The 17,093-nt window shown below is 40.1% G+C and overlaps 1 protein-coding gene across 8 annotated transcripts in view; it reads right to left on the bottom strand.

Moving 5' to 3' along the window:
* Window positions 1-15,313, bottom strand: part of CEP112 (centrosomal protein 112) — a 410,940-nt gene extending 395,627 nt beyond the window's left edge. For 6 of the 8 annotated variants that reach the window (XM_059147617.1, XM_059147619.1, XM_059147620.1 and 3 more), the window contains exons 1-4: window positions 15,199-15,313; window positions 9,422-9,535; window positions 5,888-6,078; window positions 1,474-1,646 (exon numbers count right to left, since the gene is read on the bottom strand). In XM_059147617.1, the coding sequence (XP_059003600.1) occupies window positions 1,474-1,646; window positions 5,888-6,078; window positions 9,422-9,527 (470 nt within the window). In that variant the 5' untranslated portion in view covers window positions 9,528-9,535; window positions 15,199-15,313. Of the gene's footprint in view, window positions 1-1,473; window positions 1,647-5,887; window positions 6,079-9,421; window positions 9,536-15,198 lie in introns of those variants that run through there. The other 2 variants (XM_059147621.1, XM_059147622.1) reach the window with 2 other exon arrangements.
* Window positions 15,314-17,093: the final 1,780 nt, after the last annotated feature.

Consider the following 17,093-nt stretch of genomic DNA (forward strand, 5'->3'; position numbering starts at 1 on the left):
TTTAAAGACACTCTCCAAATCCAACAAAACAAATCTCTCCACCCCACGATTCATTCCGTCCAGGAAGATCATCAGTATCCAACCTCTGCTCAGCTCCAAGACATAGGAAACTATTTTAGTTCACCTTTATACCGTCATCTCCATACTTACTACTTAGAAAGGAACGTAGCTTTTAGTTGGACACTCAAGAAATGTTTTGGCAAACACCTAATGGATTTTGCAGCCAAACAAAGAATTGTTTTTCTTATCTTTTTATACCTCCATTTACCAACTACAAGGCTGACAAAAATGCCACAATAACCCCTCTTCTATTTTTAAATCTCCTGTGACTGCAAAAAATAAGTATCTAACACCACCTGTTATTAACTCATCTGTTCATTTCTCTTTAATCTTCTGAATGTCTCCTTATTGCCTCTCCATTTTTTTTCCCCTTTCTAATAAAAAAAAATTTCATGTAGACTGGATTTCTTGGATTGTGTTCATCTGTCTGCTCTTTTTCATCATATTATGTGCGGTCTGAAAAGCCTGTAACTAGACTACATCAACCATGAAAACATTTCAAATTACTAATAACATTTCTCTATCTGATTAAGGAATAAACCAAAAAAAAAAAAATAATGACAGTAAAAAGAGAAAGATTATACTGTTAATCACATCAAGTTCTAGCAAGAGAAAGGTGAGGCGTAAAGCATCAAGTATGCTCCATGTCAATTTGCCACTGTCCAAAATTTTAACTTTTCAGAAAACAATGCCCAAGTTAAATTCAAAATTTGATAAAAGTCCAATGGAAATCTATCCCTCCTAAAGGCCAAAAGTTATACTACAACAATAATAAACTTTTTGTGTATTTGAAAACCTTAGAAGTTTATTCTTATTTGCACTAAAAATCCTACTTAAGTTTCATGCTTTGGTGAGAAAACACAGTTGACTGGGGTTTACCTTCACATTCATTATTTTATTAAGTCAAAACAAATATTGTGCAATGAGGGGAAAAGAAGAGAAATTCAAGCATAAGTTTCAAGATGAATACGCAGGATGTTACATCTTGGCAAAGTCATTAACAATGTTCTTAATTCATGTTTGTCATAAAGGAAAACAAGTAAGTTATTTAAAGGTTCTCAGGCACTAACTTCTGAGTATGGGATGGATATATACATATATATCCGTGAACATTAGGATATATATGTATATATCCATCCCATACTCAGAAGTTATATATATATATATATATATATATATATATATATAACAAATACCCAAAAAGTGGCTAAAATTAGAACAGAATCAGCAAAACTGTTATTTTTCCTACCTGACATCCCTTCACAGCCCTCGAATATAATGAAATTATAAACTAAGCCAACTACTTACCATTAAAAAAAAAAAAAAAAACTCGCAAGGAAAAGCAACATATGAACCAGATCTGAAGACAGTTTAAATAATGAATCATGTTTAAATCCCACTTTCATAGCATACCTGTGTACATCAGTTGGTGACTGCCCCAAAGAGTAATCTTCTCCAGATGAAAGCTTCCACGATTCATTTGATTTGTGTTCACTGGTCCCCAGCTCACCCATTACCCAGTCTGGTAATCCTTCCGGGCTTGAACCTTTTGCTCGTGCTGAATTTGGTTCATCAAAATAGATGGACTGATGTTTAAAAATTAGAAAAATTATTCTTTCAAAATGTACTATGATGAAATACTTAAGATTTCCACCAAGTTTCAAGTCTGGTAAGAGCCTTTCAAATACTCAACTTAAATTCAATTACATTAAAAATGCATAATGAATTATGAAATATTAAAAAACATAAAGTGGATACCATTTTACATTTTAGTTATGCTTTGCTGTATAAGAAATCTGATAAATGAAAAAAATTACATAACAGATAAATCTGATAATTATTTATATTATAAAAAATTACAGCTTTATAGAAAGATAAATGACCATATGATTTCACTCATATGTGGAATTTAAGAAACCAATGAACAACCAAAAAAAAGGAAACAAACAAACAAAAAAAACCCACCAAGAGACACTTAATAGAGAACAAACTGGTGGTTATCAAAGGGGAGGTGGGTGAAGGGGAAGGGGGAAATAGGTGAAGGGAATTAAGAATACACTTATCACACCCCCAAACTACTAGAACACTTACAGCAACTCAGTAATGTGGAGGATACAAAATTGATGTACAGAAATCAGTTGCTTTCTTATACACTAACAATGAAAATACAGAAAGGGAAATTAGAGAATCAATTCCATTTACTATAGCACCAAGAACCATAAAATATCTTGGAATGAACCTAACCAAAGAGGTAAAGGATCTGTACTCAAGGAACTACAGAATACTCATGAAAGAAATTGAAGAAGACACAAAGAGATGGAAAAGCATACCATGCCCATTGATCAGAAGTATAAACATTGTTAAAATGTCTATACTGCCCAGAGCAATCTATACTTTCAATGCCATCCCGATCAAAATTCCTCCGTCACTTTTCAAAGTGCTGGAACAAACAATCCTAAAATTTGTACGGAAGCGGAAAAGACCGGAATTGCTAAGAAAACATTGAAAAAGGAAAAACAAAACTGGAGGCATCATGTTGCCTAATTTCAAGCTTTATTACAAAGCTGTGACCACCAAGACAGCATGGTACTAGCACAAAAACAGACACATAGACCAGTGGGACAGAGCAGAGAGTCCAGATATGGACCCACAACTCTATGGTCAAATAATCTTTGACAAAGAAGGAAAAAATATCCAGTGGAAAAAAGAAAGTCTCTTTAATAAATGGTGCTGGGAAAACCAGACAGCTATGTATAGAAGAATGAAACTCAACTATTCTCTTACCCCACACACAAAGATAAACTCAAAATGGAAAAAAGACCTCAACGTGAGGTAAAAATCTATCAAAATCCTACAGGAGGGGCGCCTGGGTGGCTCAGTGGTTGGGCCGCTGCCTTCGGCTTGGGTCATGATCCCAGGGTCCTGGGATCGAGCCCCACATCGGGCTCTCTGCTCGGCAGGGAGCCTGCTTCCTCCTCTCTCTCTCTGCCTGCCTCTCTGCCTACTTGGGATCTCTGTCTGACAAATAAATAAATAAAATCTTTTAAAAAAAAAAAAATCCTACAGGAGAACATAGGCAGTAACCTCTTAGACATCGGTCACCGCAACTTCTTTCAAGACATGTCTCCAAAGGAAAAGGAAACAAAAGCAAAAATGAACTTTTGGTACTTCATCAAGATAAAAAGCTTCTGCACAGCAAAGGAAACAGTCAACAAAACAAAGAGACAACCCAGAGAATGGGAGAAGATACTCGCAAATGACACTACAGACAAAAGTCTGATATCCAAGATCTATAAAGAACTCCTCAAACTCAACACTCAAAAAACAGATATTCACGTCAAAAAATGGGCAGAAGACATGAACAGGCACTTCTCCAAAGAAAACATACATATGGCTAACAGACACAACAAAATGTTTGTCATTAGCCATCAGGGAGATTCAAATCAAACCACATTGAGATACCTTATACCAGTTAGAACGGCCAAAATTAACAGGACAGTAAACAACAAGTGTTGGAAAGGATTTGGAGAAAGGGGAACCCTCGTAGACTGTTGGTGGGAATGTAAGTTTGTGCAGCCACTTTGGAGAACAGTGTGGAGATTCCTTTAGAAATTAAAAATAGAGTTAGCCTATGACCCTGCAATTGCACTACTGGGTATTTACCCCAAAGATACAGATGTAGTGAAAAGAAGGGCCATCTGTACCCCAAAGTTCATAGCAGCAATGGCCACAGTCACCAAACTGTGAAAAGAGCCAAGATGTCCTTCAACGGAAGAATGGATAAAGAAGATATGGTCCATATATACAATGGAATATTCTGCCTCCATCAGAAATGATGAATATCCAATTTTTGTATCAACATGGACGGGACTGGAGGAGATTATGCTGAGTGAAATAAGTCAAGCAGAGTCAATTATCATATAGTTTCAGTTACTTGTGGAACATAAGGAACATGAAGGACATTAGGAGAAGGAAAGGAAAAGTGAATTGGGGGAAATCGGAGGGGGAGATGAAGCATAAGAGACTGTGGACTCTGAGAAACAAACTGAGGGTTTTGGAGTGGTGGGGAGGAATATGTGAACCTGGTGGCTGGTATTACGGAGGGCAAGTATTGCATGGAGCACTGGGTGTGGTGCAGAAACAATGAATCTTGGAACACTGAAAAAATAAAATTAAATTAAAAAAAAATAAAACTGGGAATAAGAAAACCTGAAAAAAAAAAGAATACACTTATCACAATGAGCACTGAATGATGTACAGAATATTGAATCACTATATTATACACCAGAAACAAATATAATGCTATGTGTTAACTATACTGGAATTAAAATTAAAAATAAAATACATGGAGGAGTGAAATAGATGAAAACTTATAGCACAAAGAATGGGAGGAGGAAATCTTAGAAGCTTCTTCCATAATTCATAAATTGGTATAATATGTTTGAAGGTAAACTACCATAACTTAAAGATGCAATTTGTAAGCCCTACGGCAACTACTAAAAAGGAGAGATATGGCTAATAAACTGATAGTGAAAATGAAATGGAATACTAGAAATCCCAGTTTAAAAAAAAAAAGATAAATCGAAAATTCTTTTTAAATCATGTGCTCTAGTTCTTTCTGTGATCACCACTAATTACTCTGCACACACACAAAAAAATCAGCGGACAGAGAAACCACAATCCATAAAAATCAGAAACAGAAATTAAGAATCCCTCGATAAGGTAAAGGAGGAGCAATAGAGGTGAAGACCTGGAGTTTAGTTCTGGCCATAAACTAACTAGAAGATTCAAGGTGGGTCCCTGGGCCTTCTCATTGTTACTATTTGTGAAATCAAACCTTCCAATGAGTCTGTGAAATGAGTATGAATGGAAAAACATGACGCAACATACCCATATCTCAACATCTGAAGGTGCTTCAGACAAGGTTCTACCTTCAGTCTTTAAGAAGAATGGCAGTGGCCCACTAATTGCTTTTAAAGTGAGCAGAGCTTCCTGACACACTTCTGAAGGAAACTCTGCATTAACCAGAAACTTTACTACTACCCCCAAGCCCACTGATGAAGGAAAATACGCGGCTCTACTTTACCATACAGTTGGAACCAGCATTACAACTTTTGGCATCTCTCCTTGATCAACAAAATTACCATCTAGTGCGCAGTAGGCCTCTTCACTGCATTTTGGTTTAAGTTAACCAAAGTCATTTTTTTTAAATAGATAAATATCCTAATAACAGCTATCAATACCAAGTACTCAAGTCAGGTTTCTCAAGTATTCAAACACCACACAAACCAAGGCATATTTCATGGTTACAAAGATCAAGACAGTGGCAACTCACCAATCAAACATAATTATAACTATTTCTGTAACAGCTGATTTTGATAGTGAAATTAAATGAAGTATAAACTCCAACTTACTATCGTCATTTTATTGGAGTAGAAAGTCACTCAATCCAACCTCTCATGATTTTTAAATGATGTATGTGAGATTAATAAACTAAAATTCACTGATATACATAAATAATGGTTAATGTTGTCCAGTGAAAACTAGTGGGGAAACGAAGGCTCAATATTAAGAAGTTTACTTTCTGTTTTTCAGAAATTCGGGAGAATATTGTGGGATGGCTAGATTAATATGCATAATCCCCATAAGGCCAATATCTGGTTTCTCTTCAAAGGGGGAAAAAGTGAATCAGGAAGGAAAAAAACAGTTTTAACTTATATATTATCCAGGACTTGTAACGTAATAATATAACCATTCCCAACTGGGATGATGAGTTCACATTTTTAAAGAAATGAAGCTGAGACACCTCTTGGTAAATGACACCTACCATGTACGAAGGTAAGGTTTTCAGTGTCCCCGGTTCAGGTCGGTGTGTAAAGGGGCCTTCGAGCACTCCTCGCTTCAGCATGTGCAGTAGCAGTTTGGCATACAGGTTCCGATTCTTCCTGCCCATTATTCCTGCACCTGTTCCTGAAGGCTCACACAGTTTTTTGATCCAGAGTGCACACCTCTGCCGTTCTAGAAATACATAAGAACCATTAGAAACTTGATTTTTCAGAAAATAAAACAGTAAAGGCCTACGAAACATCTTTTTTGGTCTAGACCAGGGGCGGCAAACGTTATCTGTAAAATGCCAGGCCGTCATTTTTGGCTGTGCTGGCCAGCCGGTCCCTGACATGACTACTTGACTCTGCCACCATAACATGAAAGCAGCCCCAGGCTACATGTGATCAAATGGGCAGCAGTATTTTCTAATAAAACTTTAGAGAAAAGACAGCAAGCTGGTTTTGGCCCTGGGAGGCTATGGTTTGCCAACCCGTGAAAAGGTTAACTTTTTTAGTTAGTGATCAGGCAAGACAAATGCCTGATCAAATGAAATATGTTCTCAAAAATAAAATCTCTGATCGCTATTGAATAATTTCTGAGAAAAATTATGCTATAAATACATCTCTAAGATAATTTTAGCTGGGCTGAAAAATCTTTCTGTAATTCTAATTATACAAACCAAAGGAGAGCTGAAATGCAATCTTACTTAAGCATTTTAAACTTACCCTAAAATTCAATCTCAAGTGTTTTATTTACTAAGCTGATAAATTTCAGATTTGTAGTTGATTAATTCATGGTTTTCTTTTAACCTCTCTAAAAATAATTGAGGGCTATCAACATGTAAGTTAGCAAAATAATTATCCCTTTAAAAACTACTTTAAAAATATACATATAATCCACATAAAATGACCCATTGACTACCTTATCTGACCACTACACAGAATTATTTTCCTGTCTCATGAAAACTATTTTGAGATTAATCTTTTATCAGTTTAACTCAATTTAAGGATTATATATCTAACATAAATCATAACTCTGCTTTAATCTCTTATTTCTAAAGGTCATATTCATTTACTGTTTTACCTACAAAAATCACTCAGGCCGGATTTACCACTTTGCTTATACCAGATTTATCACTTACAGGTATGAGGGCTAACCTTTAAAGAACTTTTGTATTTTTAGCTTTGAAAATTATATAATCACAAAGCAAACTTCATGAAATACTTGGTGTATTTTGAGGGGGGGAAAAAGTGAAACTGATAAACTTAAGAAAACACTTTTTTCAAATTATGTACTTTCTATATACCTTGTTGCAAACTGAAATCTAAATAATAACCTAATGGCCAAAATTTAGTATAATTTAGTCCATGAAAAGAATTCTTTACTCTACTTAAAGTACTGGGGAAAGCCATTATTGTTAAGTAGCATTTAGCTATAAGAAGATATACGTTTTCATCATTATTCCAGCTCTTGATTGGGATGTGAGTTCTAGAACATTCATTATGAATTAATTAATTAAAGGGCAGGATATACCAATACTGACAATGAGTCATGAACCAAAGATTACAATTAATCCAACCTTACGACCTAACATCCTTTTTTTTTTAAAGATTTAACTTATTTATTTGACAGACACATCACAAGTAGGCAGAGAGGCAGGCAGAGAGAGAGAGAGAAGGAAGCAGGCTCCCCGCTCAGCAGAGAGCCCGATTAGGGGCTCAATCCCAGGACCCTGGGATCATGACCTGAGCCGAAGGCAGAGGCTTTAACCCACTGAGTCACCCAGGTGCCCGAACCTAACATCCATTTTTAAAAGAAAATGAAGGGGCGCCTGGGTGGCTCAGTGGGTTAAGCCTCTGCCTTCGGCTCAGGTCATGATCCCAGGGTCCTGGGATTGAGCCCCTCATCGGGCTCTCTGCTGAGCGGGGAGCCTGATTCCTCCTCTCTCTCTCTCTGCCTGCCTCTCTGCCTACTTGTGATATGTCTGTCAAATAAATAAGTAAAATCTTTTTAAAAAATTTTTTTAAATGAAATATGAGAGACTTAATACAAATTTGTCCAAATCAGCAGATCTAAGACAAAATAAAAGGTAGTAAATATCAGAAAAGAACACAGTACACAGTATAGATATCATGAAATAGAAAAGAAGAGAAATAGAAATACAAAAGAATAGAATAAAAAAGACCCCAAAAAAGGTAGGAAATATCAGAAAAGAACACAGTATAGATATCATGAAATAGAAATACAATTAATCAAATAATGTACAAACAATACAAATGATCATGACTGAGCCACAGGACATGAAATATGTATCTTAAAGACTAGCAAAGGGAGAATGAAGAGAACAGATGGATAGTAGTAGGCTCCTGAAAGAGGAAGCACTTCAGGGAGGAAAAAGATGCAGTCTGATGAGGCAAAAGAAGAGAGTAGAGAAAGAAGCTTAGAAGGAAGACCATGCCAAGCTATCCTAAGTAAGGCCATAGCCCCAGAATAGAAGGTGACCACAGAATGTATAACTCATACACTACATTCCCTTCTCCCAGTGCAGACCCCTGGAACAAATATCTAATATGAAGCTGCTTCCTCATTTTGAACATGGACTTGACTTATACACCTCAGGGAAACAGGGAACTTGGACAAAACATGGGTAGAAGCCAGAGTATCTTGGCGCTATTCCCCACTAACAAATGCCATTAACCTTTACAGCCTACAATGGCTTCAAGAATCATCCTGGCTCCCCAAACTCTCTCCAATTGTTCTCTGATGCCTAAGTCATCTGAAAGTCTTTGACTTGATACAAAGACTCTCATCCCATTATTAAACAGGCCAGGAAGCACAGACAAGATAGTAACAAAAACTCATTCACAATTGATTTCATTCAGTCAACCAATAAGCATACAAGATCAATAGACTCTTTTTTCTGCTTTGATAAATAAAACTGTCGGAGAACAGATGGATAGTAGTAGGCTCCTGAAAGAGGAAGCACTTCAGGGAGGAAAAAGATGCAGGAAGAAACAGCTGTAGCTAACATTAGAGATCCACGGGCTTTAAACTCATGATGTCTGAGAGTGATATCACACTCTTTCCACAGTTTACAGATCTAGTTTACTAGATCTTCCCACAGTTTACTAGGATATTATCACTAAATTTCTATATACCCTTGAATAGCTCAAAGCACACAATTCTACATCAGCTTAACATGAAACTGTGATTAAAGAAATTTAGCTTTTGGGGGCGCCTAGGTGGCTCAGTCAGTTGAACATCCAGCTCTTGGTTTCAACTCAGATCGTGATCTCAGGATAGTGAGATCGAGCTCCAGATCGGGCTCTGCGCTCAGCAAGGAGTCTGCTTTAGATTCTCTCTCTCCCTCTCCCCTTCCCCTTGCTCACATGCACACACTTACTCTCTAATAAATAAATCTTTCACCAAAAAAAAAAGAAATTAAGCGTTCTCTTCATTGTGATAATTCACTGGTTTGAAAAGATAATATAAAGAAAAATTAATCTTAAAATCTGGTTTGCAATCATAATCTTACCTGACCTATGGGGTAATTTTAGAACAAAGGGCTTCATATCTACCACAAAGTGATCAAATTCTGCATCCAGCTTCTCCCATTTTTCTTCTTCACTTCCAATTTCCATAATTCAGTCTATAAAAGATTTAAAATTAAAATATTAAGATCTGTCTGCTGAGAACTACACAACTCTAATGAAAGAGATCAAGAAAAACTCATTAGTGTTAAATAGTGTTAAATATCCCCAAATTGACCTATAGATATGTTGCAGTCCTAATCAAAATTCCAGCAGTATTCTTTGTAAATGTGCACAAGCTGGTTCTAAAATTTATGTAAAAATGTAAAAGAGCTAGAATATCAAAAACAATTCTGGGGGAAAAAAAAAAACCCACAGTTGGAGAACTCAATTATCTGATCTTAAGATGTGCTATCAAGCTAAGGAATCATGACCATGTAGTACTGGTGAGAGCATAAGACACACAGGCTCACAGGGCCGACTAGATTTCAGAAATTGACCAATGCAGGTATGGACAGCTAGTATTTGACAAAAGTGCAATTTTTGGAGAAATAACAGGTTTTATAACAGAGGTTTTAAACGCCTTAACAATTGGACATCCATATACAAAGTGAATAAATAAATCTTGGCCTAGACCTTACACTGCATACAAAAATTAAAAGAAATTAAAGCCCTAAAGTGTAAAATGTAAAACTATAATACTCTTAGAAGAAAACATAGGAGAAAATCTTCATGACCTTGGATTAGACAAAATATCTCAGATATGATGACCAAAAGCACTCCCTATAAAAGAAAAATTATCACACTGACCTTTACCAAAATAAAAAACTGCTCTGCAAAGTACTCCATTAAGGGATTGAAAAGATAAGCCACAGACTGGGAAAAAATATTTGTAAATCATATATCTCATAAGGGATTTATATGAAAAACATACAAAGAACTCTCAAAACTCAATCATAAGGGGAAAAAAACAACAAAAATAAGTAGGAAAAAAAAAAGAGTCTCTTTGCCAAAGAAAATGTGTAAATGACAACTAAACACATGAAAAGACGCTCCGTGTCATTAACCATTAGGGAAATGCAAATTAAAATCACAATGAGGGCGCCTGGGTGGCTCAGTGGGTTAAGCCGCTGCCTTCGGCTCAGGTCATGATCTCAGGGTCCTGGGATCGGGTCCCGCATCGGGCTCTCTGCTCAGTGGGGAGCCTGCTTCCTCCTCTCTCTCTGCCTGCCTCTCTGCCTACTTGTGATCTCTCTCTGTCAAATAAATAAATAAAAAATCTTTTAAAAAAAAAAAAAATAAAAATAAAAATAAAAATAAAATCACAATGAGATCTCACTCTACCTATTAGGACAGCTAAAATAAAAAATACCAAACAAACGATACCAAATGCTGGTGAGAACACGGAACAAGAACTCTCACGAATTTCTGGGAGGAATGCAAAATGGCACAGCCACACTGGAAAACAATTTAGCAGTTTCTTACACAGTCCAACACACCCTTACCATATATGACCCAGAAATCCCACTCTTGGGTATTTACTCAAGTGAAACAACGTCTATAATCACACAAAAACCTGAATATAAGGCTTGAAGCAGCTTTGCTCTTGGATCATCACCAAACACAGGAAATAATGCAAATGTCCCTCAGCGGGGAAACAAACTGCGGTGTATCCGCCCAACGGAGGGAGGGCCCAGCAGCAGAAAAGAGACCAACTACTAACATACAGGGCATGGATAACCCCCAAATGTATTGCGCGGAGTGAAAGAAACCATCCTCAAAGGGCTATCTACTCAAGCTATCCATTTGTATGACATTCTAGAAAGGCGAACAGTAGGAGTATAGAGAACAGATCAGCGGTTCACAGGGGTTAGCAGTTGGGGGACAGGCTGAATACAAAGAAGTGGCACAAGGGAAGGAGCTGGGGTGTTGGAAATTGTTCTGTTTACTGTCTGCACAGGAGGTTATAAGACCCTATTCTATGCATGTGTAGTAGTTCAGTGAACTGTATACCAAAAAAGTGATTTTTAACTGTACATTCAAAATTTTTAATTCCCCTCAAAAAAACCTTAACATTAGTCCTCGCATTTCTTCCAAATTGGCAAGAAAAACACTACCTATAAGAAGGTGAATCCCAAAAGTCAATAGGTTTTGAAGAAATTCCTTAAGTTAGAAATCCGCACACTTTCCTCAGCAAGACCGCGCTCCCGCGACGCCCGCCTTCATTCCCTCAGGAAGGGGCTTGGGAGAAAGATGGCGCTGCCTGCAGTCAGACAGCTTCCCACCTTACCGAGCCCTCCACGTGTCTTTCCCTAGTTCCTCCTCCACAAAGCAGCTTAAAAGCTGCTCAAAGCCCCTCAAACTGCTCTTGTCTCCCCTCACTCTCAATTTTAAAAAAATCTTACCTCCTCTTTCATGGGAAAAATAATCCAGTGGTGGCTTACCTCTAAGAGAACAGAATACCTCCTTCCCTCCTTTGCTTCTGTGTCTGAAGCATTAACTATCGTCTCTAATGCCAGGATTTCCATCACCTCTCAGTTACCTCCTCGTGGGTCCAAACTTTCCATCCCCATGGCCTCCGTCCCCTCCACTGTTCCCACTCTCTAAACCCCCCTCAAGCCAATATAGCAACAAATACTCAGAAATGTCTCCAGACCTGCTGGTGTCTCGCTTCTCACTGTCACCATCTCCGAGAAAGCCCTTCCCACCACTCCCTTGCCCTCCTCCAGCCGACCTCCCCACCGTCTGGTTTCCCTACTTCAGTCACTGGTACCAGAGTAAGTTCCCTAAGTGCAAAGCTAAGCATATCACTCTCTATTTAAGAATCTCTCTTGACCTACTGCATCAACATATACCCAAACCCAAAGTTGGGCCTACGAGTGCCTTTGCATTTGAGCCCACCTCTCACCTCTCTGCCTAATTCTTCTACCCACCAAGGGCCACATCCCTGCCCATGACCTCTGCGCCATTCTTGCAACACTCCAAGCCCTGACATGATTCCACATCCTCTTCACAGGGGGTTCCCTCTGCCCGCAGTCAGGAAAATGCAGCCCAAATGGCGCTTCAGAGAAAATCCTGCCCCACTCGGCCCAGACTCCTGTGTTCCCTTCTCCGTGTGCACTGATCACATGTGTGGCGCGGCACTCACTGTGCCATTATTTTTCGTAAATCTCTGTTCGTTTTTTACATGTCTTCCACCATCTGTGAGATGCTCCTGGAAGGCAGGGCCCATGACGTACACGTCTTGGTAGGTACCTGGCACATTATGTGGCACCTTATTAGAAGCTCAAGAACTGACTGGTACATAAATACTAACAATACAGAATAATGTCCCACTTTAAAGTGAGACTAATAATTCTTTTAGAATATTCTGTTGCAAGTACCAAATAGATCTTCTAGAATAGAAATAGTACATGGCCTTAATTCTTATTTACCATAACTGGTCATCCTACCTGGTGCATCACAGTAGAAGAAACATATTTTCAAATGTAAGACATGGTTAAGTCAAATTTTATTTAAATGCATGTTCTGATTGGTTAGTTGGCTTGGGGATGTTTGGTTGGTCATCTGGCATTCCTACACTAACTAATGGCATTCCTGTATAATTACACCTGTTAAGGTACTTGGTAGCAGAGGGCTATGTTACTACTGCAGGATATTAGATCATAAAGCTAAAAAGTAACTATTAAAATGGATGAAAACACAAATAGAACCTCCCAAACTCACAATTTTAAGCACCACTCTAGCCTAGGAGTACTCCCAGACTGAAACAGTGCAACCTGCACAGGTGCTCAAACATTTGCCTGAGAACACCCATAGATAAAGCTAAAACAAAAAAATTTCTAATAATCACTAATTCACAATAAATCCTTTGACACACACAGGAGATGTTAGTGTTTAATATTAGGGAAAACTAAAACTCAACAGCTGAAATACTGCCTCAAAGCCATGAAATTAAGCACAAAGCTCAGATTAAAATTCTGAAATCCCTAGCTCTCAGATCCATTATATCTGACCTCTTGGGCATTTACATAAACATCAGAGACATCTCCAACTAATAAAGACATATTTTGAAAAGCAGAAAGGCAATCACTATAATGACACAATAGTGGAGTACACTTTTTTTAAAAACTCAATCAAGGGTCAATGTGATATTGGGAAAAAGCTAAAAATCTACATCTCCTTATCCTTTACTTATTTGCCAACAAAATTAAGAAATGCAAAAAGGAAAAAATTAAGTTATTTCAAACCTTCAAGGAATTCTTGCTACCCAAATTACATCTTGTAAACAAACTATTATCTACTTAGTTCCAACTAGGCAAAAAGGTTGATCACTACTTAAAACTGTATTTCAGTATGTCTCATGTGCCTACCCAATCACATAAATTACTTTAAAAGCAAAAAAAAGAACTCAGTTGGGTCACTCTTGCTTATGGTAATAATCTATATTTGACCACGTCTTTTATTTAACTCACTGGCATTGACTTTTTTTAAACCTATTTACATGTGGACACCTATTAAATGGGCTAAGACCTTCTCAAGGTGCTTAGCCTCCACAGGCATCAGCAAAGCAGATGCAAGCCACCCATATTAAAAGGCCTTGGGAGAAAAGAAGCCACACTGCCAAAGAATACACCTCGGCCAAACACAATAAACAAACTCCTGGAAGTTGCAAAAATCAGTTTTCCTCAAACCATTATTTTAAATGCATGGTGAGTCATTCCAGAAAACTTGACCTGCGTCCCTCGGTAAATCAGAAGTTTTACAGGTGCACGTGATGCTTGGACAGTTACCAGAGCACGGACTAGGACTTCCCCGACGGTGCCAGCAGCATGCTGTGCGCTTTACAAACGGTTCCCAGTCATCGCCCTGGGAGACCGGCCCTCTTTCATGGCCATTTCCCCAGGGAGGAAGTCGAGGCTCAGCGGCGTGGAGTGACTGCCCTAGAGTCAGTCTCACGGAAAGTGGCAGCTGGGCCTGGACACTGTGTGCCCGCCGTCGTGCGCGCCGTCTAGACTGCAGCCTGGCCACCACGCAGAGGCCCCTGTCACTCCGTTCGCCTTCTGTACCTTATTTTTACTCATCTCTGAATATAATGGACAAATGCTAAAACAGCCACACAAGGATCAGAACAAAAGCTGTTCGTCTGCACCGGTGCTGTTCTCCTGAACCCCGGACCTCGGGGACACTCGGTGTCCCCCGCACGCACGCCGTGACGCCGGGCCAGGCCATTCCGAGGACTCGGGCGTCAGGACTGTCGCCCACACGGGAGCCAGCACACCCGTCCGGCCCTAACTCCGGGGTCGCCCATCCTGTCCTCGGAGGAACTTCCCGTGTCTCAGCGGCCAGCGGGCGCGGGGCGGGGGGCTGCGAGCCCGCGAGGCCGCGGCCGCTCGCCTGCCCTGTGCAGGACACAGATTTCTCCTCCCCAGCACCAACCTTGCGGTCCGACCTCGGGACCGCGTCCTGCCGACCAGCTCCATCCATCTAGCAAACTTTACCCAGAACTTTCCGGGAATGGGTTTCACCCCCAAGTGGAATCGCAGCGGTCCGCGCCCCGACGCCCCAGCCCCACCCTCAATACCCCCCCTCACCCTCACCCCCCAGCCGGGCGCGCGCCCCACAGGCCTTGCGAACGGGCCCGGGGCCTGCGGGGCGACGCCCCTCCCCGAACGGGCCCGCACGGAGGGGCGGCCGCCCTCCCGCGCAAAATTCCACTCGAGAACCCGGGTGTAGGGTCGGGGCGGGGAAATTCGGGAAGTCGAGAACCTGGCGCCCCTACATGCAAGCGTTCCGGTCGGCCGCGCCGCCGCCGCCACCTCCGCCACAGAAAAAACGGTTTCAAATCCTTGCGGGCCGCGGCGGTCGCCGCCGCCCTAGCAGCCCAGGGGCGGGGACTTCCGCGCCCTCATTCCCCGCCCCCTTCCCACCCCGCCGCTCGCGACCTGCGCGCGGCGCCGTTGCCATGGCGACGCTCCCGGCAATTCGGAGGCGGGACTTCCGTACTCGTTCCCTCCAGATCCCGGTGAGCGCGCCGGGCGCTGTTGCCATGGCGACGTTCCCGGGTGTCGCGCAGCCTCCAAGCTGGCTGAGCAGCCTGATGGTACGTAGGCAGAGGTTCCCAAGGTAACACGATCGCTGTCGGCACACTGCTCTCCTGGGTCATCCAGCGAGGAGAGTCTCTTGTGAACATTTTAGGTGTTGTAGAGAAGAAACAGGTAAAGGGTAAAAAGAAATAGAATAGCTGGAGGGGTGTTCACAGAAGGGTGTGCCCATGTGGACAGACGTCATTGAGTCTACAGAAGTGAGAATGTACTGCCTGGTATCTCAGAAGTGGGAACCAAAGGTGAATGATGAGGTCGGATTAAAGGGGGAAAGTGAGCATTAGCTTGTTTTTTGTTTTGTTTTGTTTTGGTTTTTGGTTTTGGTTTTTGGTTTTTTGCATTCAGAACTCTCCGAGGTCTAAAGAAACTGGGCCCCAAATTCTGAGGATGCTGAAATAAAATAAAGGGTTTTGTGTTTACCAGTCCTGTGTAGAATAGCAAGATCCAGTGGGAAAATGTAATTTGTTTTACTCCCAGGAAGTCTCAAGCACCTCAACGGCAGTCTCCATGTCTGCGTTGCTATGTTGTGATATTTTTTGGTCTTCTATTACATTTCTGGAAGAGCTCTGAAGTATATTTATCCAAATACCAGGCAGAAACAAAATTTAAATTGTAAAAACACTCACTTAAGTGAAATTCAGTTTACCACTGTTTCTCATCTAATTTCACAACAGGATTTCTTCTGCAGTATCCGCGATACACTCAGTGTGATGCCAAATCTAACATAAGCACAGCTTGAAGCAACTTTTCAGTTTTTCCATAAAGAAAGTAACTCGTTACTTTCAAGCTTCCAGAGGGAAATCGTATTCTCTCCAAGGTGCTTTTTCAAACTCATCCTACCAGAAATAAGCATCAACAGTTCTTCATTGTTTCCATGACAAATTATAAAGGCTAAAGGAAGGAAACTGAAATGCTTTAGAAATTAGTTTTCCAAAGCATATTTCCAAAGCATGTTTATGGCTAAAGAATGATCAGTCATCCAGATCATTTGCAATGAGATTCAGGGATGCAAAACCCATGCAAGCAATTAACTGCAAGAATTTGACCACTCAGTGAAGTTCGAAATATATAACCACATTGAAGGGAGAACGTGAAATGAGTTTTTGACAATTGATGTCTAAATGAAATGAGCAAAAAAAAGGAAGGTGAAAAAAGAGATCAAAGGTAAAAATAAAGTCAAGTTCATCTGAGCAGAAATAATTGCAGGAAAAATATGATTGAAAGTAAAAAGTCATTACTAAAAAAAATTAAGAAAGTAGACTTCTTAAGTATTTTCCCTAAATAAGTGAAAGAAGGTAAGAAGATAAGAAAATCTCCCTTTCCACTTTTAAGAACTATGAGACTGCCAATTTTTTCATTTAAAAAGTATATTGGGGGTGCCTGGGTGGCTCCGTGGATTAAAGCCTTTGCCTTCAGCTTGGGTCATGATCCCAGGGTCCTGGGATTGAGCCCCGCATTGGGCTCTCTGCTCCGCAGGGAGTCTGCTTCCTCCTCTCTCTCTCTCTGCCTGCCTCTTGCCTACTTGTGATCTCTGTCTGTCAAATAAATAAAATCTTAAAAAAAAAAAAAAAGT

Source organism: Mustela lutreola, chromosome 15 (genome assembly GCF_030435805.1).
Source record: "Mustela lutreola isolate mMusLut2 chromosome 15, mMusLut2.pri, whole genome shotgun sequence".
NCBI classification, from domain to species: Eukaryota; Metazoa; Chordata; class Mammalia; order Carnivora; family Mustelidae; genus Mustela; species Mustela lutreola.